The following is a 24481-nucleotide window of genomic DNA, read 5'->3' as shown; positions in this document are numbered from 1 at the left end:
TTTTCAAACAGTCCTGATGCTTATTCTGCCCTCTGTGGTAAGGGGAGAAGGGCATTTCAGCTCACCTTTCTCCCCTGTATACAGAACAAAATAAACCATCCAAGATGGTGGGAAAAAAATTCCTTCCATTGGCACATGGGCCAAAGTCAAGAGACGGACCAAAAAAATACTATGTATAGAGAAAGACACTAGATTCTTCACAGAACTGTAAATATCTTGCCAATATTTTCACTGTCATTCCATTAGGTGGTTCTGCCTCATTATCTCATTTTTGCTTCCACGTCTCTCTGCTTTGCCCACAGTTGTCTGTGTGTGTGTACTGTATTTTAGTTTGCCTTACAAAATCCCTTAATAAATACACATATCAAAGAAAATTGGCAAGTGCACAGGTATCATTTTAAATCTCTTGTATGATTATAATATTCCCACTAAGGACATTTTAGCTATATGGCTGAAATTAATGTGAAGAGAAAAAGGCTGCCAGGTGCAGCCTGGAAACCGTACAGCAAAAAGGCAGAGTTGGGATGGATGGATGTGAGAATACAGATATGATTAGCTGCAGTTAGGATGATCTCCAGGGCAAGAGTACAAGTAAATCTTCTCAAGAACCTACCAAATGAAGGAAGCTTTGGGGCTGTGTGTTATCAATACTGGAGAATATTCAGCAAAAGCTGCAGTTAGCAGCTGGATGGGGCTCAGCGTACAGCTTTCGGCACTCGCCACTCTACATGGGGACTCCCCCACGCATTGGGATGGATTCACCCCCTCTGGCAGCTGACAAGGAAAGGATTCACTCTCTAGCCAGACGTTGGCAGGTCACAGTCACCTTTGGTACAGGAGCTATGAGGCAATATGCCACAGCAAATTCAGGGGAATATTCGGTTTATTCAGATTTCTTGAAGGTGAGGTGAGCAGATGAGTGCTGAGGACTTTCTGTAAGTGCTAAGTGCCCCGAAGTGACAGGAGGTATATGACACATCATAATGCCAGGGCTTTGCAAGAAGGCAGTGTGTTGGAGAGTCCCGTCGACTGGCAGCAGTGGCAAAGCCTCTGGGGAAGCAGGGGGATGGGAGCTGCAGGGAACAGAAGTGATATCTTAGGTGTTTGTCAGAACACCAGACATCTGCTTTCTGGTGGATTTGAGCATTAACTTCCTGGTTTGGGTTTGGGTTTTTTTTTTTTTGCCTGAGTCCTTTCAAGAACAGACATTTTCCTTATGACTTGAAAATCACTTTGATGATCTTGAATGTGCCTGAAAGACACCTGGACTGTTACCTTGTTGCATTGGAGGGGACAAGGGAAAAACTAGGGGGAAAAAATGATTTTGTTATAAAGTATATTTTGCTTAATTTTTTAGAGGTAGTGTCAAGTACTTTTAGATTTTAGGCACTAAAGTCAAATTGAATGTTTCCACTGCCTTTGAAGAGTTTTAGATTTTGTACTCAAACCTTGACTATACTTCATAGAAATTTACTGCTTTCATTTTAAAAGGAACTATTAGATTAGAAAAATCTAGAAAAAAAAAGGTCAATAAAAAAAAGAATAAAAACATTCTCTAGTTCAGTGATTAGTTAGTTATCTTTTTCTTATCTACTTCATTTGGCCCATTTTACCTATGTACACTTAGGAACATTACTATCTTACTGACTTTAACAGAAGGTTGGACTTTTAGCTTAGAATTGATAAGTTATATGATCAAATATTAGGTCTTAAGATCATAGAATATATCCTCTGATAAGTATCTTCTGTGCTAATCTGGTTGCAAATCTTGCATTATACTTTTGATGTTTATAAACAATAATAAATGGTCAGAAAACAAATTGAATTGGTGATACCTCACCAATAAAGTTATTTCCAGAAAACTCCGAGGATGAAGAGAACTTGACCTGTTTTGATGGCAGTATTCAGGTTTACTGAATTCTTATACTATTCCACATCTACCAGCAGAAGGCAAGTAAAAGACATTATACAATTGAGTAGAGAAATGGGGGGAGATATTTGCTTTGTTGTAAGATCCAGTGCTCTAGTGTTTGCCTACTTAGTGTACATCTGAACTGCAGTCTGTGGTATGATAGCATATTTCCTAACATAAGGAAGCATGTTTACTAGGTTCTGCTGGCACTCGGGAGTTCAAAGCTGTAGTGCTCACATATTGCATCTTTTGCAAGACAGCACCATGAGATTGAAGAAAAGTTGGCAAAGAGCATGGGAAAATGCCACGGCACTCAATGCCTTCTTCACCTCAGTCTTTACTAATAAGACTGATCTTCAGGAATCCCATTCCCCTGAGACCTGTGGGAAAGTCCAGATCAAGGAAAACTCAGTGGAAAAGAATCAGGCTACAGAGCATTTAGGCAGACTGGATACAGACAAGTCCATGGGACTATACAGGAAGCACCCACAAGTGCTGAAGGATCTGGCTGATGGCATTGAGAGGCCATTCTTAATTATCTTTGAAAGGCCATGGTGAGTGGAGGAGGTTCCTCATCACAGGAAAAAAAAAAAAGTCACTCCTATCTTCAAGAAGGACAAGGAGGAGGATCCAGGAACTAAAGGCTGATCAGCCTTGCCTCAAAACTTGAAGCAAATCCTCCTTGAAGCCATTTCCAGATATGAAGGACAGGAAGATGACTGGAGGTAGTCAGCATGGATTTACGAAGGGGAAGTCATTCCTGAACATGCTAATAGCCTTCTATGACAACTTGACTGGCTTCGTGGGTGAGGGAGAGCAGTGGATGTTGTTCATCTCAACTTTAGCAAGGCTTTCGGCTCTGCGTCTCACAGCATCCTCATAGACAAACTATTGGAACAGACTAGCTAAATGGGCAGTGAGGTACATGGAAAACTGGTTCAGTTGTCGTGCTCCAAGAGTTGTGATAAGCAGCACAAAGTCCAGCTGGAGGCCAGTCACTACTGGTGTACTGCAGGGTTCGCTACTGGGCCAGTGCTGTTTAACATCTCCATTAATTACCTGGATGATGGGACAGAGTGCACCCTCAACAATTTTGCAGATGATACAAGACTGGGATGAATGGTTGATGCCCCAAAGAGTTGTGCTGCCATTCAGAGGGCCTTGCATAGGCTGCAGAAATGGGCTAACAGGAGCCTCACCGTGTTGAACAACGGGAGATGCAGTCCAGCAGCAGGGGAGGAACAATCTGGGAGATGACCATCTGGAACGCAGCTTCGCAGAAAAGGCCATGGGTGTCCCAGTGTACAACAAATTGAACATGAGCCAGTAATGTGCCCTTGAAGCAAAGAAGGCCAATAGCCTCCCGGGCCGCATTAGGCAGAGCATTGCCAGTCGGCTGAGGGAGAGGATCTATCACTGTGCTCAGCACTGGTGAGACACATCCAGAGTGCTGGGTTCAGCTCTGGGCTCCCCAGTACAAGAGAGACATGGGCTTACTGGTATGGGCCCAGCAAAGGGTGACAAAGGTGACTGGAGGACTGGAGGATCTGTCATACAAGAAGAGACTTCTGAATCTGCTCAGCCTGGGCAAAAGAAAGTTCAGGGGCATCTTATCCATGTGCACAAATACCTTATGGTGGGTAGTTAAAGACAGTGGAGCCAGATTCTTCTCAGTGGTGTTCAGTGACATGACAAGAAGTAGTAGGCACAAACTGAAACATAGGACATTCCACTTAAACATAAGATGGACTAGGGGGACTGGGTGATCTCCAGAGGTTCCTTCCAACTTCAATGATTCAGTGATTCTGTTTGTTTAGATGTAGAGGAATATGTTGGTCAAGCTGCCCAACTAGTAGAAGTATCATCAAGTAAAAAGGATAAAAATGGTACTGTGGAGGGAGAATAGCAGACTATTTGGCTTGTTTTAGCTTGGTTTTGAAAGTGAAAGCACATTTACAACATAAAAAAGAAGTGTTTTGGGTTTTTTTTGTTTTGTTTTGTTTTTAAATTTTTGCAAAAACTGAGTTGAACAACACACTTCATTGGAATTTAACAGCCTCAAAACATATTACTGTTGTGTTTTTTCTTCCCAAAACCAACATGTCTTTTTTTCTCAAAGGTGGATGGTTCAGCACGCAGGAAGCTGGTAGCGTACTGGGTTTCACTAGCACATTACTTTATCTTTCAATTTTTCAAAAAAGAAAGTCAAAACATTTTCATCTTTTTTAAAGCTGTTTCAGATCTAAACATGAAACCAAATGTAGGTATTTAAATTCTGTGCACTGACATTGTTTTTTTAATATAGGGAAAGTTATGCGATTAAAATTAATAATGAGAAAAGAGAGAAGAAAGCACTCGATACTCAATGCTTGTATCAACTTTTGTGTCACTGGAATTCAGGCATTTATTATTAATCCTTTTTGATTCAGTTGAGAACCCCTGTTTATTTCATCATGCCTAAAAAAACTAGGAGGCTAATAGACAATTAATTAAATATTAAGTTCACATTCATTCTGCTACACGTCTGTGATTGCTAAATAAAAGGAAAGGAGGTAGGATGGAAGAGATCACAAATAGCTGCTTAATGAAAGCTGTGTCAAGCCAGAACAGATACTGCTAAATATTTTTTTATAGCAAGGCAGACATCTCCTGACCAGGTGCATGAAGAGCTGCTTGTCTAAGTCCTTTTTCAGTGGACTGGAGTCAATGTGAAAAGTGGCCCTTGCTAGGAATTTCAGTGGCAATTCATTGCATACAGAGTGGAATAGGTGTGGAGAGAGAATCTTTTGATTTTAAGTTTGAGAAGGAAGGGAGAGAGGAGTGGTTGCAATGCTAAAGCATATTCTGCACTGGTACTGTGGATAAAGAAAAAGCTGTTATACTCATGCCCTCACTCAACTCCTCTTACAAATCCTTAAATGAAAGGATGTAGTTCTGTCTATTTTCATAACAACTTCCAATGAAACTAGGTTAATTAAATTAGTGTTGATAATGTTTTGCTTTTGATCAATATTCACATGATCTGTTTGGGAAAACTCACTTTCTACTTGTTTTCAGCCACATCTGTACCCGGTTGTACGGAGGCTGAGGGATCTGTACTTTTATATCAATGTATATTGCAACATTTTTATTGCATTCCACAGGTCCTCCAGTAAACGTTACTTGCAATATTTTTATCAACAGTTTTGGATCAGTCACAGAAACCACAATGGTAAGTGCTATGATGTCATTGGCAAGAGAACAACAATACTTAATATATGTCATGAACACAACCTGTCAATTTTTCTATTTATTGTTCAACTTGCAGGTCCTCCTGTAAATGTTACCTGCAACATATTTATCAACAGCTTTGGTTCAATAGCAGAAACTACAATGGTGAGTGGGACTGGTCATTGAAGCCATCTTGTGAAGGAGTGGGATGTGATATAGAGATGCTCAGGACGTGGGGACATTTACTAAGTTACTAAGCAACTAAAAGTCTATCAGGTGAATTAAAATAAAATAAATATAAACCAACTATATAAAGAGGTATATAAATTATTAAAGTCAGCTATCAAGTCTAAACGTACGCATGGGGTGGCTGCACCATAGTCTGTATTGACTGCGATGGCAGCAAATATAGATGTGTGCAAACCAGCTTTCTCAGGTTTTATTAGCACTGAAGAGGCAGAGAAATGGCTAGAGCTCAGCTGAGGGGCTCCCGCCAAGTACTCTATATTTTGAGTGGGTCTTACACCACGTGCTGAATTAGCTGCTGCTGCAGACTGTGCTGACAAGAATGGTCTTGTTTAACTTGGCTAAATCTCTGTGAATTGCAGCCACACTGGTAACTGAAGTGAATGCATAATTTGAATCAAATGACTAAATCACATAGCTGTAAGGAGACCTGGGTATTTTGAGGGTTAAATTGGTTCTAGGAAATGAGGGATCCCAGCTGACTGAAATGTGTATTTTGACTATCAGTCCAAACAACAACAAAAAAAAAAAGGCTGAAATTAAAACGTCAGCATTTTAGTTGTGATATATATAATAATAAAAAGTTCAATTTTTCATTTCAAGGTGAGATTTCTCTTTTAAAAATTGCTAAAATTTAGGATTAACAAAGCCAAGCTAAAAAAAAATGGAAGTGAAAATTTTAGTCCAACTTCTTTTTTAGTCTACAAGTGAATTTTCTTTTTTTTCAATATTTGCTAAGAAATATGAAAAAATATTTTTTCAGAGTGCATTTAAAAAGATGCTAAGTTTTTTAATCTTCTTTTTCAAACGATGAACAAAAAAGATCAGTTATTTATACAAACATACATACACATGACTACTGCTTTTAGTCCAGAGAGAGACTTTTGATGTATTTCTTACAGTAATACAATAAATCCATACTAATTATCAGTTGCTCATATACAAGAAGTGGGTTAAACCCATTCTAGAAAGGGTCTAGTGACAAATCCCAGCTTGACTTTGAACTCTTCAAGTCACTGCTGCCACAAAATAAATCAAAAATGAGTGTGCTCACCTGCATTGAAATTTTGTAAGAGTTATTCTCATTGCCTCAGGACACCATGGAAAGCTGTGGACATTTCTGAAGCAATTGAAATGTAGCTTCACTGTTCTGTTTTCCAGGGATTCCTACACAGCATCCAGGTATTTCTGTATTTGCTGAAGCCAGAGGCAATAAAGGGGCTTAGCCTCCTGTAGGACTGAGTTCTTGGTAGCTAAAAATGAACTTGCTACCCACAAAAGGACTTAAGAACTAGTTTTTGACAAAATGGTATAGATACTGCCTTGCAATCCTTGCATTAATAAGGAAGAGCCCAACTTAATTATTATTTAATATTCAAATACTTAATTTAAATTCAATTGTAATGCATGCCATCATTTTAGAAAGTGGTGCCTAAGGAACACAAATCTTCTGCTCTTAAATATTTTTATTTTAAAAAACACCCTGCTATTTAATGTTTTCCAGAGATAAAGGGCAAGTTATTGCTAGGGCAGGTTTCTTAAACATGTGGGAAAGACTCTTCTATAAATGACAAGCTATAACATACAGGGCTGTAAAATAAACAGATAAGTTAATGCTTTAAAGTAAGTATCTGTAATATTTTAAAAACAAAAGAAAACCATAATCAAGTTTAAAATGACAGGAAAAAACATCTTGGTGTAACATAATTATCAACAGACTTAATTTTCAGGTTTTTGGAAAACTTCATGGAAAACGTCATTTGTTTTCCTATGTTTAAAGGATTCTGAGAAGAAAGCTATGAATGTAGCCTTTTTTACCCCGGCATGTCTGTTGATCCTAGCGTGTACAGGCATCAGCATAGTGTTAAGTAGCAAAAATCCTGCACGTCACTGGCTTTACAAGATGGCATTCAATGAAAATATTTGCACGACCTAATGCTGATTGCATTAATTAGACTCCTTCATTGCTTTGATTAAATCCCCTCATTGCATTTTACCTTCTATCAAATATGTTAATGTGCACCTTTCCAATGTTCATTAACACATTCTGCTGAAAACAGCCAAACATTCAAGTAGATGAAAACAAAGTCTATTGGCTTTCTTATTTTGCTTTGTTCATAATATCTGCCAAAATTGTGGAAAGATTTCTCTTAGATGCAGTTTAATTGTTTGATACTGATTTTCTTAATGCTGTCACTTCTTTAATGACTAGTGTGACTAGTTTTAGGATGTTTTAAAACTGCTCTGAGCGCAGACATCAATTACTGTTCCATCTACTTTGCTTTTCTGAAAAACATGTAATCGTGGTAAAAATGTTGGTATCCCTTGTGATAAATAATGAGTTTTGTTTGACTCCTAGGATTCATTTTTCCCTATAAAATGCTCTTGATGGTTTTGACATAAAACTAAAAGATTCATTTAAAACCCTGGATTGTAAAGTCGATAGAGACATTCTTGTCTCAGAGGACAGCAACACTTAGTGAAACCCTGTATATGTACTGAAGGGTTATTATCAGAATATAACTTGGACGATCTACAACAGCTCATTGGAAACTTGGGAGATGAAAACTTGTTTAGAGAAGTAGGAAAAATGAACATGGCAAACAGGATTACAGTCCCAGACCTACTAAATTCAGTAAGCCAAGTTCTCAATAATATTATCAGGAGTCACTTCTGTTTTCTGATCAGGACAGACACCAGGATGAAAGGCATCCCTGTGTGAAAGGCCAGCACAACTCTTATGTCCATTATATTCTTCTAGAAGCTAAAACCTTTCATTCAGAAATAGCACAGGATTTTGTGCTGATTATCTCCAAAGGGATAATTTCCGTAGACTCTTCAGGAGTTTTGTTCCCCAAAATCTAGGGAAACAAATGCATACATAATAGTCTTTCTGCACTATAATACACATACGGGACAGTATCACAATTGCTGTATTTTTCTCCAAAAGAAATGGTTTTCTTCAATATTAGAATGATATATATTATACCAAAAATAAAAATAGTAAAAAAAAGTCCAGAGTCAAGATGGAATTGTTGACAATTTTCTTTATTGACTCGCTTGTCTTTCATTTAAGCCCTAACTTGCAAAAAAGAGAAAAAGATGTTCCTGAGTAACTTCACTGAATAAAGCAGTTATGCCAGTAAGCTCTGTATCTATTTTTGGAAGCATTCACACATGCAGTATTCAGCAAAAAATTCACTGTACAGCATGACTGCCGTTGAGTATCACAGATGAGTAATCTGCATCAGGCTGGGCAGAGTCCCAAAGAATTCAGATGTTCAGTGTTGCTAATGACCAGGATTTTTTAGCTATCAGCTATAGGAGAAGCTAAGAGCAGTTTGTACATTGACGAGCTAATTGTTAATTACAGAAATGACTAACTGTGAGGACATTATTATTGTCGTTATGCCCTATAATCAATGACTGACACTATGCAGTAGGTTCTCTGTTGGGGCAAATGCATCGGACTCCAGTTGTGTTTTAAGTACTTATGTTAGCAGAAAATTTTGCCATTCCTTTTAAAATCTGAGGAGCAATAAAGCTTGGCTGTGGCTGTCTGTATGATATTATCTTCCCACTAGAAAAAACATAATCACAGATCAGCTTGTTAGATCCTGAGTAATTCACATGTATAGTTTTAACTGCATAAGAGACTCCCCCTGAAGCCATTGGGGACAACTTGCCTGCTTAGGTACATAGGTAACCAAGAGATTTTCCATCACATGGCCTTGAAATAGGTCATCAAACCACTGCTTTTCAGTTAGCATTCATATTTAGGATTTAGAAAGGGAGAGTAGTCTCTTTGACAAGCCCCTCCTAAGCAAGGAAGGCCAGCTAAGTCTGCTATTTGCCACAGATGTTCGACTCAACACCTGGGCAATTGATGCTGTTAGAGAGGAGGAGGGGAGGAAGGCTAAGATCTAAGGTGAGCGTCAGTTCAGAGTCGGAAAGTAGCACTGGAGAGGGAGTGGGGCTCCCCTGCACCCCCCTGCCACAGCAGTGCCTGAGACCAAAGGGACACAGAGCTTTGCTGAAGCTCTGGGCAGTGAATCTGGTGGCCGTGCCATGGATTTGCTGAAAGATCATTCCTGTCTAGAGTCCTACAACACGAACTAAGTATATCTGTGGATTGAGTCCTAAATCTTCAGATAAATCTACTAAAACTAATCAGATGAATATTCCTTTAGTATGTTAGTATTACTCTGATCTTATGGCTTGAGAACAGAGGAAATCTGTTTATCTGAGTTGCCCTGAGCTATGGCTGGCACCAGTGTTGCAACTGAGATTAAATCTTCAGGTCCACACTCCTCGTTCAGAGCTGTGGCACTGTCAGAAAGAATTTGTGGAGCAGGTGTACTCGTGGTTCTGTAGGAGTGCATTACTACAGTCCACCCACTTCCACCCTCAGGAACTTGCGAAGTACACGGCGTAGTCTCCTCCATGTTGTGATACTGTTCTCAGGAGACTTTTTCTTCAGAAGAGAGTTACAATGTTAGCACCGGAAAAATAAATTCAAAGTTCTGCACATGATTAGCTCTGACTGCGTAAACACACTTCCCTCTCAACTGCTTATATCACAAGCATAGAAGAAAAAAAGTAATGATGGTATTGTGATGTGCATGTTATATTTCGATTTTTATTTCTTATTAAAATATATATATTTATATACATATATGCAAAGCCTATCAGACATAAACAAACATTTCAGTGCTGTTTTCTTTCTAACATTAAAGCTTGCAGAGAGAAAGCATTTCTAAGTGTATTGGTGTGATGGCTCTGATATATTTATGAAGGTAAACATTGAAAAAGATAGTGTAACCCTATTGGCAATATTTATGCTTTTGGTATAATATATATCATCATATGCAAGCTCGTCTATGAATGAAGATTTTTCAGGCTCAGTTTTGTAATCTAAATCACCAACTACTGAAGTTCGTGAAAGTACATTTATTTTTAGATATTTCTAAACAATTTACTGATTTGACTTATTTATGATTCTTATGTCACAGGAAAAAAATCACTCTGTTTTCTATAGACTTCATTATATATATCTTATTTCAAAGAAAAGTTAAAGGCAGTTGCGCAACCAGTTGCAGCAATTTTATTCTCTCAGAAGTTGCTGATGACAGCTCCTGTCTTCTTTTCTGAAGAATGAAAATTGAGTGCTTTCCTGGATTTATAAATAAAACTGTCCCATATAAACTTATAAGACAGTCTCAGTTTCCAAGACCAAGAGACAAGGGAAAGTATGCTTAGGATTAGTGTATCCTCACAAGATATGATGATATTTTATAAGCTCAGGACAACAAGTAGGTATTTGATCTTAAGCTGTATGAAACAACACCATCACAAAAAGTACAGCAGTTTGTGAAAAACACCTACAGGCTTTTGTAAGTATCTTTAATAAATGTGCTATTCTTAAGACCTCTCTTAGATCTGTTTTGCTCAGATTAGTAGACATTCCTGTTTCAACTCACATCTACCCAAAAGAAACATGAAAATGATAAAGAAAGCAAGAAAAATCAAGTTCCTAGTGAGATTATACCCATCATTAACCCATCATCCTGTTGGGTTAAAAAACTGCATCACTTTGGATGTCAGAAATGTTCTGTTGGGGCAGCAGCACACTTCGTCACGAGCCTGATGAGCAAAGGGTGGGAAATGCTGAAGTTTGGAGGGACTCGTTCACAGAGTCTGCATATAGGGCAAGCTGCTTTCTGCGGCTCTAATTAGAGTGAAATATTTATTTATATTTCAAGTACGATAAATTCTTTAGACTACACAGCTCAGTGGCCTAACTAAACCCAGGTCAGCTCCTACATTTTCCAAGTCAAAAGCACAGTGCTGCCATTTTAATGTACTGCAATTAAAGAACATCTTAAATGTCAGGGGTTTGTACAGTTGGCAGAATTATTTGATAGCATATTCCTTCAGGTAATATAATCAACATAAATATTATTAAATACTTTCCTTTTAGACAAAGCGTAGATATGTTTCTAAGAGAATGTTCACAACCAAGTTCAATGTAGTAATTTCAGGTAAATATGCAATAATAGCAGGGAAAGCTGGGGGAGATGAAGCTCTTATTTGCTGACTTTAGAAATTCAGGATAAGGATAATAAGCATTAGCATCTTTCCATTCCCTCCAGAGAGTTTAGACCCTAAAAGCTTTTTTCACACACCCCTTTAATAGCCAGTTCTTGACACAGTGTTAATGTTGGTTCTAAACGAACCTCTAAGTAATTGCTGCCTTTCCCAGTTGTGAATAGCAGACCACTGAGCAGAAGAATGTAATTAGAACAATTTTAATGGGATGCAGAGAGGGAGGAGTGAATGAAGGAACATACAGAGAAAAGCATACGGTGGATAGAAGAAGGATACAAACAGTAAATAAGAAATGCTGATTTAATTTCTTCTATACAAATCTGGCTTCACTGGAATTAGCAACTATTCATGAGTACATTAGAAATAATTGATTTACACATTGGAAGCAATTTATTTAAATTAGTAGTTTTATAGAATCTTTGTTGAAATTTTATATATGTAGCTGCAATGCTTTTTGACTTTCTAAGTACCTCTAAGTTAATTTGAGCATTTGAAAGAGGGATATATTTAATATTGGAGGTTGCAGTTAATATTTTTTTCATCACTGAAGTGATTTTGATTTGGAAAATGTACCCGTTCTGTTTGTTTGCTTTAATACAGCATCCAGACTGCTTTATTTTCAAATGACAACTCCGCTGTTCAAAGGATAACATAAATATTTGATGTAACGCTGGTACTGTAGTAAGTCTAAGAGCATGAAGAAAGTTAAAGTGGACTTCCAGTTTTGGTAAGTGGCTTAGTAACCTTTTTACATGGCATTTCTGTAGGACTACAGAGTGAACATTTTTTTGAGACAGCAATGGAACGACTCACGCCTGGCTTACAGCGAATATCCTGATGATTCCCTGGATTTGGATCCCTCTATGTTGGACTCTATTTGGAAGCCAGATCTATTCTTTGCCAATGAGAAGGGAGCAAACTTCCATGATGTCACGACAGACAACAAGTTGCTGAGGATTTCTAAAACTGGAAAAGTGTTGTACAGTATCAGGTAAACCAGTTAACTTCCTCTTCATCCCCTTCTTTCTCCTGACTCCCTGTTTTTCTGGATGTAACTATGCTTACGGAACATAATGTACATATTTAATTTTTTGTTGTCCCATGTGTACAACTGAAATGAGACTTAATCATAGGAGGATAGAAGGAAAATTTGCCTATATTCCATTGTTAAGCTTTTACTTTTCACAAAGTAGTCTATAAGTGGCACAGCAGTACTTCTTAGTCTTGTTGGAAACTTGAGTCTGTCTAAAACTTTTATGCTATGCCTCAATAATTCCCATTAGTGTTAGCTCAAGTCACTCCTCTGACTAAGAGGAAATCAACTTATCAGTAGTTTGTGGGTTGCATTTTAAAAGTAAAGGAGAATAGTATTGTAAATGACTGCTCAACACCTTAAGTAAAAACATGCTTGAAATGCAATAAACTTGACATGCAAGTCCCTGAGTAATTGGATGTATCTGTTCACATTGAAAAATAACTGGAATTATCGAAAGTGTTTTCTAATACTAAGTGCATTGAAGTGTGTGTCATGTGACTGGATTTAGGCTGAATTAATAAACACTGACAAAACATGATTTGATATGACCTGATGGAATGGGACATATGCAGAGAATTAGAATTGCATTGCACAGGCATAAACAGCAGCAAATAAGCTGCAGTATTTGGTTGACATTCAGCTTACTGTGTACCGTTAATTGCTTAATAGTCAAATATGCAAAACACTATATTATTGCTTTTACAATTGTTTAAAAAAAAGTAATTACTGTGTTTTATTTGTGCCTGGGAATGTTTCTCAGCTTTTGCCTTTCTTGCATTGTGGAAAGTAAACATGATGGTATTTGTTTAACAGGTTGTGCAGTGAATTTACTCATCTGTAGGGAAGATTAGCTTAGAAGGCAGTTGTTTTCTGGCTGGGCATTCTGTTTGTGACCTCCATTTTCATTAAGGAATTATTATTGATCCAGGTTCAGGACAGCTGTGTTCTTTAGGATGCTAAACGAATAAGTAATAACATGGCACTTAACATTTATTTAATAATAACATTTATTAATTTATTAAATAACATTTATTTAATTCTTGTGGAAATTCCTTGATAAGACGCCAGTAATATTTGGATAGATTAAACATAAATGTTTGTTAAACAAGGTTTCAAACTGGTGCACCTGAACAGTTCGAGAAAAATAATAGGATAGAAGGATGAAACTAGCACTAGCAGAGTGATAAATATGTTGTCACTTACAAATATTTCTTCTTTCATCCTGGGAAAGGAAAGAACGCGTCTGTTTGTTTGAATGACATCAGACATCATCTTATTGGAGGCAACAGTGCAGTTGGGTGCTGTTCTGAATGAAGATGGATAATTTTCCTGACACTTGTCTATGCAGGAAAAGGAATATTTTGAGCTGTCATATCACATTTGTAAAATTCCCACACCTAAATGCAAATTAATGTGAAGCAGAGTAAGCAGTATTCCAATGGAGCATTAAGCAAAGCTCATTGTTTCTCATTTCTATTGCACAGCAGTAACAGAGGTTTACCTGGCACCTCTTACATGGCATATAATTTTGAATAGTACTTTACAGTGAAGAACTTTCCACAGTAAGGCAACTTTAAGTCAGAAGTAATTGGAAAAACTTGTCTTAATTCTCTAGATACTGGGCTAGATGCATCTGTGTGTTGCCAGTCTCTTTTAGTTGTGCTACGCAGAAACAAACAATAATATTTTAATGATTGGTTCCAGTACATTGAGAATGTTATAATGCTGCCGTTTTCACCGCTGCACCAACAGCACTTTGCCTGACATCATGATGTTTAACATTTAGCATTTAGTGTGCTGTAAATGTTTAAAGCACTTCACAAACACTTCTGAGAAGTGGTGGTGTAGGCTGTTTTGTCGTATTTCCAAATTTAATAAAATCAAGGTCAAGTTAATCTCACATAAATGTAAACTTCTCTCTGCATAAAATGAGTTTAGAACTGCTCCCAGCAATTAATGGGTAAGAAGCAAGGTGTGTGTATTATATGACATTGGTATTCCTTTTCCATATATACTGCACTGAAAACATGGAAATATGCTGCACAGGAGGCAAAACTGGCTTATGCTGTTAAATGCTCTCAGAGGCCAATCCTGCCCTTCCTGAAAAGAATTTGGAAGGTTACCTGGAATTAGATCTTAGGGCCCCCATTTGACTAAAGCAGTACACTTAGCATAGGATATGGATGCTCAGATAAGTCATAGAAGGGTCGGTGAGGGTCTGGCCCACATGTTACCTCCACCGCAGCGTTTGACTCTGGGAATTATCTCACCCCGTGGTGAGCACGAAGCTCTTTGTCCTTCTCACAGTGAGCCATAAGCCATCCTGCGTTTACTGGTGATGGTAGGCATGACGTAGATTTCCATCATCGTTCACCTTATAATAGTTAGGATGCTCATGCTTGCAGACTCCTAGATCTATTTTTAATTTTCTGGGAGTTGTTACAGAAAATAAAGCCAGAGTTGTTGAACGTTGATGTACCCACCTATGAATCATATAAGTTTAGGAGTCCAAACCTATTTTTAGATATTTGTCGTGTGCTCAAATGACTACCTCAGTATTTGTTTTGATCTCAGATAGCATGCAATATATGCTATATGTAGCATGACGTTCTGTATCTGGATAACTGGTCTAAACCTCTGAGTACTGCAGAGAGAACTAGAACCTCGTGGAGGGAACCCAACACTACTCAATACTGCAAATATATGCTATTGCCAGTAGAGATATAGCAACAGCTCTTAGAGGTGCATGTATTTTGGGAAGTCAGCAGTTACAGCAAAGTTATATTCAGCAAACAACTACATTTTATTCAAGATCAGTCTCAGTTGCACTATTTTGAGCTGCAAAACAGTTAAATAGCTATAACTTTTATTTTGAAGCCCTCTGCAGAGAGCAGTCAACAAGAAGGGTTTGTTACAGCAGAGCTCAATAAAATTAGCTTGCGTATATTTTGTTTGCTGAAAAAGCAACGAGAGTTAAAATCAGAACCCACATAATGTCACCCCCCAGATGCCTGGGACTCGTCTGCTCCCAACCCTTGAATGATCTCTGCATGGACTGGATTTTGTAGGGGGCTATGCACTTGGAAAGAGCAGCAGCGTTGTGTGATGATACTGAGAATCCTGTTCCTGGCAGTCACATTCTTTATGAAATCTGGATTTTGCATTTTATACATTGCTGCACTGATTTAATGTTCAGGGGGCAAGGATCGTATCTTCTCTGGCCCACTGCAGACACCTGGGACACCAGGAAAATGTTAAATAACTTCACCGGAGGCTTCACATTCTCTCCGAGCCACCCATTTGTGCTACCTGATTCCTACAAACTCATTTCAGGCTGCCAGCCAGCTCAGAATATTAGCATCTGCCAAAAGGCTTATTTTAGCAAAGTGATAGAAAGTGGAATGGTTTTATTTAAGGTTTGGGGTTTTTTTCAGCATTAATTGCCTCCCTCTCTTTTTAATATTTTCAGTGCATCTCAGCCCTATGAGCCTGATGCAGGAGGTGATAGAACTCAACTGTAATATTGATCCTTGGCATTGAACCTAGAATATATTGGTGAAGAAAGCAAAGTCTCTTTAACTCCTTTTTTTTTTGCCTGCTGCTCCAGAAAACGCTCCCAATTGCCTTGATAAGCTTGTAGAGCGCTGCTCTGAAACATAGTGCTGGTGCATTTAGCCAGAAAGAGTTACAAAGCAGATTACTTCATATTTTTAAAATATGCAAAAATTTTAGGAGGCGTTGCATAATTTGACAAGAGAGCCACTTGGAATTCTAGGGAGGAGTCTTGTGCAAATTAACAAATTACATTTCTCTCCCCATTTTTTCTATTCTTGTTCAAAATGCAATGAAATACCAAGGGAGAATTTCCTCAAGCCTTTCAGAATATCTGTTTTTCCGTCTTTGTTTATCTTCACAGCGCAAGAAATGTTACAGTTGTGTAGACAATTAGTTCTTCCTGGTTTCAACTCTTGACCTAGATTTAATTGTTAAAGGTGATTACGGGCAAAGGCAGAGTGTCTGCTGGAGAGCAGTACTGTGCCGTTAGGGCACCACGAAACAGAGACAATTGAAGCGATTGGATTGCTTTCTTTCTGCAGCTGTTCTGGGGGTGATTACCAGCCCCTCCGTTCGGTAACAAGTAGCTGACAGGATGAGCTGGCACATCCAAAAGCCCTCGCCTGCTTACGCAACCGGAGAGAAGTATCTGTGAAAACAGTACATTTATTTGCAATGCTGTCTCCCGTGCCAGCTGCGCTACTCGGGATTTTCCAGTATCGACTCTTCCCAGTGTGGCCGTAGTGCTGAGGAACAGATCACTGAGTCAACTCGCCTCTCTCCGCCCCCACTGCTCCACACACCATTTTGTGTTGTTTTTATGAGTTACGATTACTGTGTCTCTCACGTAAATCATCAGAAGTAATCCATAGCACTTTTATAATTCAGCTTTCTGAGTGAATTTTTTTTTCCGTCTCCTCTGTACTGGTGTTCTTTGCTCTATGGGAAGGAAATAAAATGCAGATTAAGGAAACACAAAGGTAACGCTGGTCGTCCCTCTGCAATAAACTATTCACAGGGAAGAAAGCTCACTATCCTTTGGGTGTTTGGTATTTAGTATGGCTACTACAGAATATGTTGCCATGTTACAGTAAAGTCAGGCATGGGTTTTCTAAAAGAGTTTTGGGGTACAGACTTTATCAGCTATATGATAATGAAGCTTCATTTACACCTCATAACACTGTTGTGTGTAAATCATCCATGGCACGGCACAGTCTAGCCTAACGGGGTGGTACGAATGTTACGTTCTACAGCTCTGTGTGCATCCCACGCTTTAATTTGATGACTTCAATTTTATTTTACAATCTAATGTTGGGATTTAAGAGGATTTGGACTTCACTAGCAGCATTGTCTTTCCATGTGACAGATTAGCAGTGGGGGGAGCAGAGAGACTTTTATGATTGACATGTTTAGTATGTAGGAACCCCTCTCTCTGACCTCACACGATCATATTTATTACCTCAGCTCCTACCAGAATAATATGAGTATTGACGAGGTGGGGATTTTCCCTTTTTTCCCTTAGAAGTTAATCTCAGTCAGCACAGGAACATTTTCATAGGAAATTATTTAGTTCTCCTGTTAGCAAAACTGTACACTGTCCCATGCTCACTGCCCTGATTTTCCAAAAGCCTAAGACTTCTTCATATACCTTGAAGTAACTTGTCCACATTAAAAAAAAACCCAAAAAACAACACACCAAACTACTGGAGAATAATCAATGCAGAAGTGCTAACTGAAATAGAGCACATACCTAAAGAAGTTTTCAGTTTGACAGGTATTATATATTATAGGCAGAAGCCTTATAGAGGTTATATAAATAGTGCTAGAATCACTAGACTTTATTAAACTGCACAATGTCACTGGGACACAGTGACTTCTGAAATTGTGGCTGCATGCTATGTGAATCCAGTGAATTTGACAAAATCGTCTTCCCATGAGCATGATTACAATAATAACAATGGTTTCAGAAGCTAAAAAATTGCAGCCTTTTGTGGGACAAGCAGCCATTCTCATTACAGCTGAACCCAATGTCCTTGAGTCCCGCTTTTCACTCGTCCTTTTTCTCTCCTTCTTGCCCTTACTCCTGCCTCTCCTTCCACCCTCATCCCCCTTCCTTTTGGGGTCTTTTAATTAAATTACCTGAGATTTTTTTCTCATCCTTTGGGATAGTTTCCTAACACTCTCTTAACTGTGCCCTCCCATCACCCACTCTTGTCTTTCTCATTCCCTCCCAATCTACAAATCCAGACTGAAGATTTAGCTGTGGGTTTCCAATACCCTTATTTTTCTGTTGTAACTAAAGCACTTGTTTTGCATAACAAATAATAAAAGCTACTAAATAAATAATAAAGCCTAATGCGGGTACTTTGTTATGCAACTAGCACAGCTATTGTCAAAACCCTATTGATCATCCTGCTTAAGGAAAGAATAATTTACATTTTAATGACACAAAATTAGTTGCTTTTTCACTTCATAAGGCATTTAAAGCAAAGCAGGGATATGGACGTTATACCTGAACATGTACTGCCTCACTTTTTCCTCTAATGCTGTGCACGTCTCCAGCTGACACACAAGAGCACTGGAGGTGATGCAAATACAAACACAACAGAAGAGCTACTTAGGCTGAAGGACAATGCTGCCAGGAGAACAAATGGCTCTGAACTGGCTATAAGTAAGCTTAAAGTGGAAGTTATAAAGTTTCCAGCCATCTACATGCTGAATTCCTAGAACAATATTCCAACAGAAATGGGGAGGGAAATGGATCTAGATATCATTAGGTGAACCTAATCACCTAACCATTTTTGAAACGGATTAATTATGTGACCATGTGGGATAGCAGACGACCAGATTTGTTGGCCAAGATGTCACTCCTGTAACCCCATATTCCTGTATCTCAAATAAAATGGAAGACTTTGTTCTAAGTAAAAAAGTGAGAAATGCTGCTGGAGACCAGTTTGTACATGTAAAATTGTTCTTGGCTGACAGGAGCAAAAAATATTTACAGGTAGTTTCTTTTATGCCAATGGGATAGTTGCGTAGCCAAGACGCATGTCTGTGTACCTGTTCTCCTTACAGGTAACAGCAATGCCTGTTCTTGATTACTAGTGACTAATCACTCCATTTATCCATTGAACTTGCACTGGAGCAGTTAAAGGTTAGTTGTAAAATGATGTAGGTGAGGGAGTCCTTTCTAAATGGTACAAAAGAGTGTGCCTTCCTGGAAGATGTTCCCAGGGATGAAGGTCTTTTGCCAGTTGCATTGCTATATATGGCTTAGAGATGTAATCATGCCAGGAGGAAATCAACACCATACTAAACACATACTGCAAGAAAATTAAGATAGAAAATGACAGAGCAGAAAGAAGAGATGAAATACTGTCCTTCATGGCAAGGAAACAGGTGGTTACAGAATTTAACTGTTACATGAAATCATACTTGAATTTAATTTCATAGATTTGCTTGAGCAATAATTGGAAAATCATTTGCTGGCAGTTCATGTGCTGGCATTGTGTATCTACTGACAATGATTGCATTACAATGAGAAGTGGGATGCCTGTAATGAGAAATCCACCACCCCGCTCTGTGCCAGCTCCTTTGTTGTTAAGCAGTACATGAAGCAAAGCAAAGCACTGGAGGGAGCGAGAACCCGCTCATAAACAGTGGTATGTGAAGCTCCAGCCTACATCTTGCATTTTGCCATAGCAGAGGAGGCTCCATGTCTCCTCTAAGCTCGACTTCAGCCCATTCCCATCTGACAGAAATGAAGCTTCAGAACATGACAAATATTAAAGAGGAATTCCAGGACTCTTCAAAAATGAGGGAAAAAGCAGACAGTTTGACTGTTCCGTTTAGCAGGACAAAGCCTGTAGACTGTAAAAATTACCAGAATTGACATTCAAAATAATGAGCCAGGTCCCTGAAAAAATAATGAGATGGATTACAAAATGAAAAGCCCTTTAAAAGAAGAATGTCACTAGGAATTTCTTTTTTTTTTTTTTTGGCCTTCTGATATATGAAGAGTATGTGTGCCCTTCTTTCAGGCACAGACCACCTAAGAGAGGGGGCTGGGATGAATATAAGGATGTTTTAGATTCTCCTCCCTGTTTCAGTGCCACTAGCCTCAATGGCATTTGCTCCTGTGTCATGAGATGCTGTCATGGTTGCTGTGCAACTCCGTCTCCCCTGCCAGTTTAATGGGGAACTTTGTCTGCTTGTCCTTAGGTAATATTTTAACGTTATTTCAGCATTTCTAAGGAACAGGAATTTAAGCTTCCAAAGAAAAATGTATGGCTAAAAATATTTTTAACTTTAGTGTCAGCTTGGAGCTTTAATAAAAAATACCAGAAATCTTGAAATTTATGACAGCATCTTTAGAATTTGCAACACTGAAAAAAAAAAAAAAAATCGTACTTGTGTCATTAAACCCAACACTGTGGGCTTTGCACAGGTATAAGACTTTTCATAAAAATGGCACATAGCCAACGTTAGCAGTGACCATGCATGTACTACTTGTGTTCTGGTATTCTCAGTGTAAAATCCTAGACTGTGAAGTCTCCTGTTCCAACAGCTGAGCTGCAGATGGATGTAGCTTGAAAGAATGAAGGCATAAGAATAGAAACAAAATGTTATTTTTGATACCATGCCCAGTCACGGTGAGGCGTTTTTTCTCTATTCATGCTTATGAGGAGACGATAATGCTTTTTTAGGTGTTGGAAGGGACTTGTACTCTTACCTCCAAGACTATTTAAATTTCAAATGGCATTTCTATATTTAATAAAACTGACCCTAGATATTTCTCATTAGAAAAAAACAATGTAAGGACGGCTGTTGTACTGTAGCCCACTCACAAACTGCCCCACTTGCATTATTATGAAAATAATATTCCCCTTGTTGTCAGACACCTCATATTGTGATGCAAAGGGCCCTTCTCTTGTGGGATCAATGTCCTCCTCTGGGGTGAGAGTTATCGCTGAGACAAAGGAAAGTGAATCGCAACGCATGAGGCTAAAACGTGGTAGCTTCCTGTAAAGAAGTGGGTTAGAATACAGTTTAATGGTTGCTGCAGATTAAGCAATACATCAAATCCAAGTTAAAATTAGATATTCTCTTAAATTTGTTTAAAAAAATGTTGGATTGTGTAATGTGCAAACCCAATTCCCTAAGGGTTTAATGTGATACTAGCCCTTCTTTACTTCGTTTTTTTGTGGCAGACCGTTCTCAGGCAGTCTGTATGTGTAGCATGCTGAAGTGTTTTTGTAGCATTGTGAGATTAGCAGAAGAGTAGCATGATGGTGATGAGCATCAGAATTCAAAACCCCTAAGAGAAAGAATGAGGTTGGAGATCATCTTCAGAATAATTTGTTTACAAAAATTTTACTCCTATTGATTTTTTTTATTTTTTATTTTTTGGTATTAAAGGACCTTACCCTCCACTGATGGTGCTACCTTTGGCTAGGTGGGGATTAGGTGTCAAACAGTGGACTGGCCTCAAGGCTTATTACCCTGAAAAAAGGTGGGGGTGGGATTTGGCAGGACTTGGGCAACAGGAAAGGGAGGGGGAAAGAGAGGGAGGACAGACTGGGATGAAGAGGAAAGAGGCTGGGCTTTGGATCATGTAGGTGTCTCTGGGTGAGATGCAGGGTAGATGGTCAGACAAAGGAGGAGGTAGGGGAAGTATGTCCAGGGCCAGAGAAGGACAGGACAAGGACAGGAGTGGGTGAAGGATGAATAGGAAGCACGGTGCCTCAGCCCCACTGCTGAGCTCAGGACTTGATTGCACTGCACGTACATACCTCTGAGCTCCTTCGGCTGCATATGTGTGTCGCCCCCCTCCTCTGGCTTTTCCTCGGAGGACGGTGGCTGGCTACAGCAGCTATGTTTAGGGCAGCAGTCATGCCTGTGCTGAGCTCTGCTACTGGCCCGTCTGAGGGCACGTCTGCTCCCATCTGGAGAAAACACTGATGTTGCAAAACAACATGTTCAGGTGTTAAAGCTCACCAGCATGAGGGTTTCTGACCGGTAACATGTTGCCGGACTATTTATTTTTTCCCACGGGATGCCTTATTCTGTCTTCTGCGAGAAAGGAGGCCACAGCATGCAGGACTTTTGCCTTCCTGTCTGGAGAAGTGGGAAACACAGAACTCCGAATGAGGCCATAAGGGGGCTTCTGGGGTGACCAGAAATGAAAGATGTTGAGCTGGGATGGGAAGAGAGACAGGCCCACAGCCCAAGTCTGAGTGATTTCTCAGGACATTCTGGTGCAACCAAGGGATGAAAGAGGGGGTTTTGAATGAAACGCTGAGTGAAGAAAACCTGGCAGTACCCACTGCAATTTGAAGCCATTTAAAGTATCAGCAGATGCTGCTCAGAAGGACTTACCTGGTGTATCAGGGAATCCTCAGGAAGAGGGTCCAAAGTTTAAAACAGGCAGCGCTGCCCCAGAGTGCTTGGATTACAGCCCTGCCTCTGCCACAGTGTTGCTCGGTAATATTATTGATCTATTTTTTTTTTATTATTTTTGTCTCAGTGAGGGCTAATTTTTCATTCTTTGTTTTCTGGCTCTGATTCCGCATTTTGTTCTGTTCATACTCTATTTGCATTTTTCCAGGGCTCAATTCTTCCTTGACTGTTGGTGAGGGAGTGGGGAGGGAAAAAAGAGAGCAATTTTGCCTCTCCTTTGCGGCAGCTTGCTGGCCCTGGCATTGTGCCTGAAAAGTCCTGGGGTGCTGGAGACGTGACTCTCTCCTACTCCCTCAGGACCCCTGTCTGCTCAGCTGGAAAATATAACATGCCCAACCCCAGAGCTCTCCTTGAGTGAGCTGTGTGACCTGAGCCTGGCTAACAGGGGGTAAAGGGTGCCCAAGTAACTGAAGACAAAATCAAGTCCTTGGTCAACTTCTTCTCTGTGCAGCTTTACTGATTGTTCCTAAAACTGTTCCCATCAGTGTTTTACGGTGCTGTGTCACCAAATCTGTTGTTTGCACATCTCAAATGCCTTGGTGGCGGGGTTCCTGAAAAATAAAATAACCATTCTATAGCAGTTTCTTCTGTTTTATTAATGATTAAATGCAATTACCAGTAAAACTTGCACTTTACACCAAATCTCCAGGGGCCTTTCTTGAATTTGCCAAGTGTGAGACACTCATTTTTCTGAAACATTTTCTGTCAATGACACTGTTATTATAGGCAATGTGTGCAGCTATATCTGCCTAACACTTTCCATTTCTGATCCTATTTCCTCATTAATATAAATATACAAGTAGTGATATGGCACCTAGGTTTGGAAATACTTGTATTGGATTTTTACTGAAGAAGAGTCAACTGCTATAAATTGACCCACCACCATGGACTTTGGAGCTAAGTCAGACTCCAGCAGCTGAACATTTAACATGTAGTAATCTTGTTGAAAATCAGTGGATCTCTGGGTAATACCAGACAATAAGCATTGGGTTCAACACTTGCATTACTGCTGGTAGAGGGGATTACAGAGGCAAAGATGTTACCTATGAATGGCTACTCTGCTGAGATGAACATCAAGTAGAGGTAAAGCTTTAAATGCATGCTCTCTAGAGGTAGCTTCATCAATACAGTGAATAGAAATTATTTTCCATTTGTCAGGGTGAGCAGAGAGTAATTTAGTCTTCTGAAAGAAACCATTGGCTAGGTAGAGAAAGAAGAGATGTCAACCTTTGTGTTAACCAACATAATGAACATTTTCTCACCTTACCTCCAGAAAAATAAAATTTGTATACCTACCTAGCATCTATGGTGATAGAACAATTTATCCCTGAGAGGCCTGAAAGCTGCAAATGCATGTATTTACTTTCTCATCACTTTAATATTAAACTAATAAAAGAGACCCACCTGCCCATGTATGTAGTCAAACCCCCAGATCATTTGAGTGTTTGGGGGAGTAGAATGCGATGAAGGGGGAAGTAAGCATTGCCAGCATGAAATCCACACAGTAAAATCTGAGGGGTGGATAGACCATACCTACTTCAATGAATATGAACAAATGATATATTTAGAATGACTGCATTTGTGTAAAGGCATGTTTGAAATGAACTTAAAACATCTAAGCCATATTTAGAAGACGACTGAAAAGAAGGAAGACAGTTTGATATATCAACATTTTAGAGAATAAGGCAGAAGCAGTCTTTTGTTAATGCTGGAGATTCGCAATTTAAATAGCTCAATCTTTAATACAGGAAATTACCAAGTAAAAATGTGACTAGTTAACATTTGCAGGGCACTTAAAATATTTAAATCAGTAAAGGGCAGATTTTCAATTACATTTATATGCCTACTAGATATACTTTTTTCTCTAGATGACAATTGTTTTTTTTTTTAATGCATATGTTATTTGCTCCCAAAGTTTAAATGAGTTTGTTTACTATGGCAGTGTTGAGAGGACT

The 24481-nt window shown here is 39.0% G+C and overlaps 1 protein-coding gene across 2 annotated transcripts in view; it reads left to right on the top strand.

Moving 5' to 3' along the window:
* GLRA2 (glycine receptor, alpha 2) overlaps positions 1–24481 on the top strand; it is a 130733-nt gene that overhangs the window by 17008 nt on the left and 89244 nt on the right. The window contains exons 3-4 of one of the 2 annotated variants that reach the window (XM_009889039.1): positions 5056–5123; positions 12244–12467. In XM_009889039.1, coding sequence (XP_009887341.1) covers positions 5056–5123; positions 12244–12467 — 292 coding nt within the window. Of the gene's footprint in view, positions 1–5055; positions 5124–5219; positions 5288–12243; positions 12468–24481 lie in introns of both variants that reach the window. The other variant, XM_009889040.1, reaches the window with a different exon arrangement.

Source organism: Charadrius vociferus, unplaced genomic scaffold (genome assembly GCF_000708025.1).
Source record: "Charadrius vociferus isolate BGI_N301 unplaced genomic scaffold, ASM70802v2 scaffold507, whole genome shotgun sequence".
Classification (NCBI taxonomy): Eukaryota; Metazoa; Chordata; class Aves; order Charadriiformes; family Charadriidae; genus Charadrius; species Charadrius vociferus.
The sequence above is the reverse complement of the archived record's forward strand: the minus strand, read 5'-3'. Positions and strand labels throughout refer to the sequence as shown.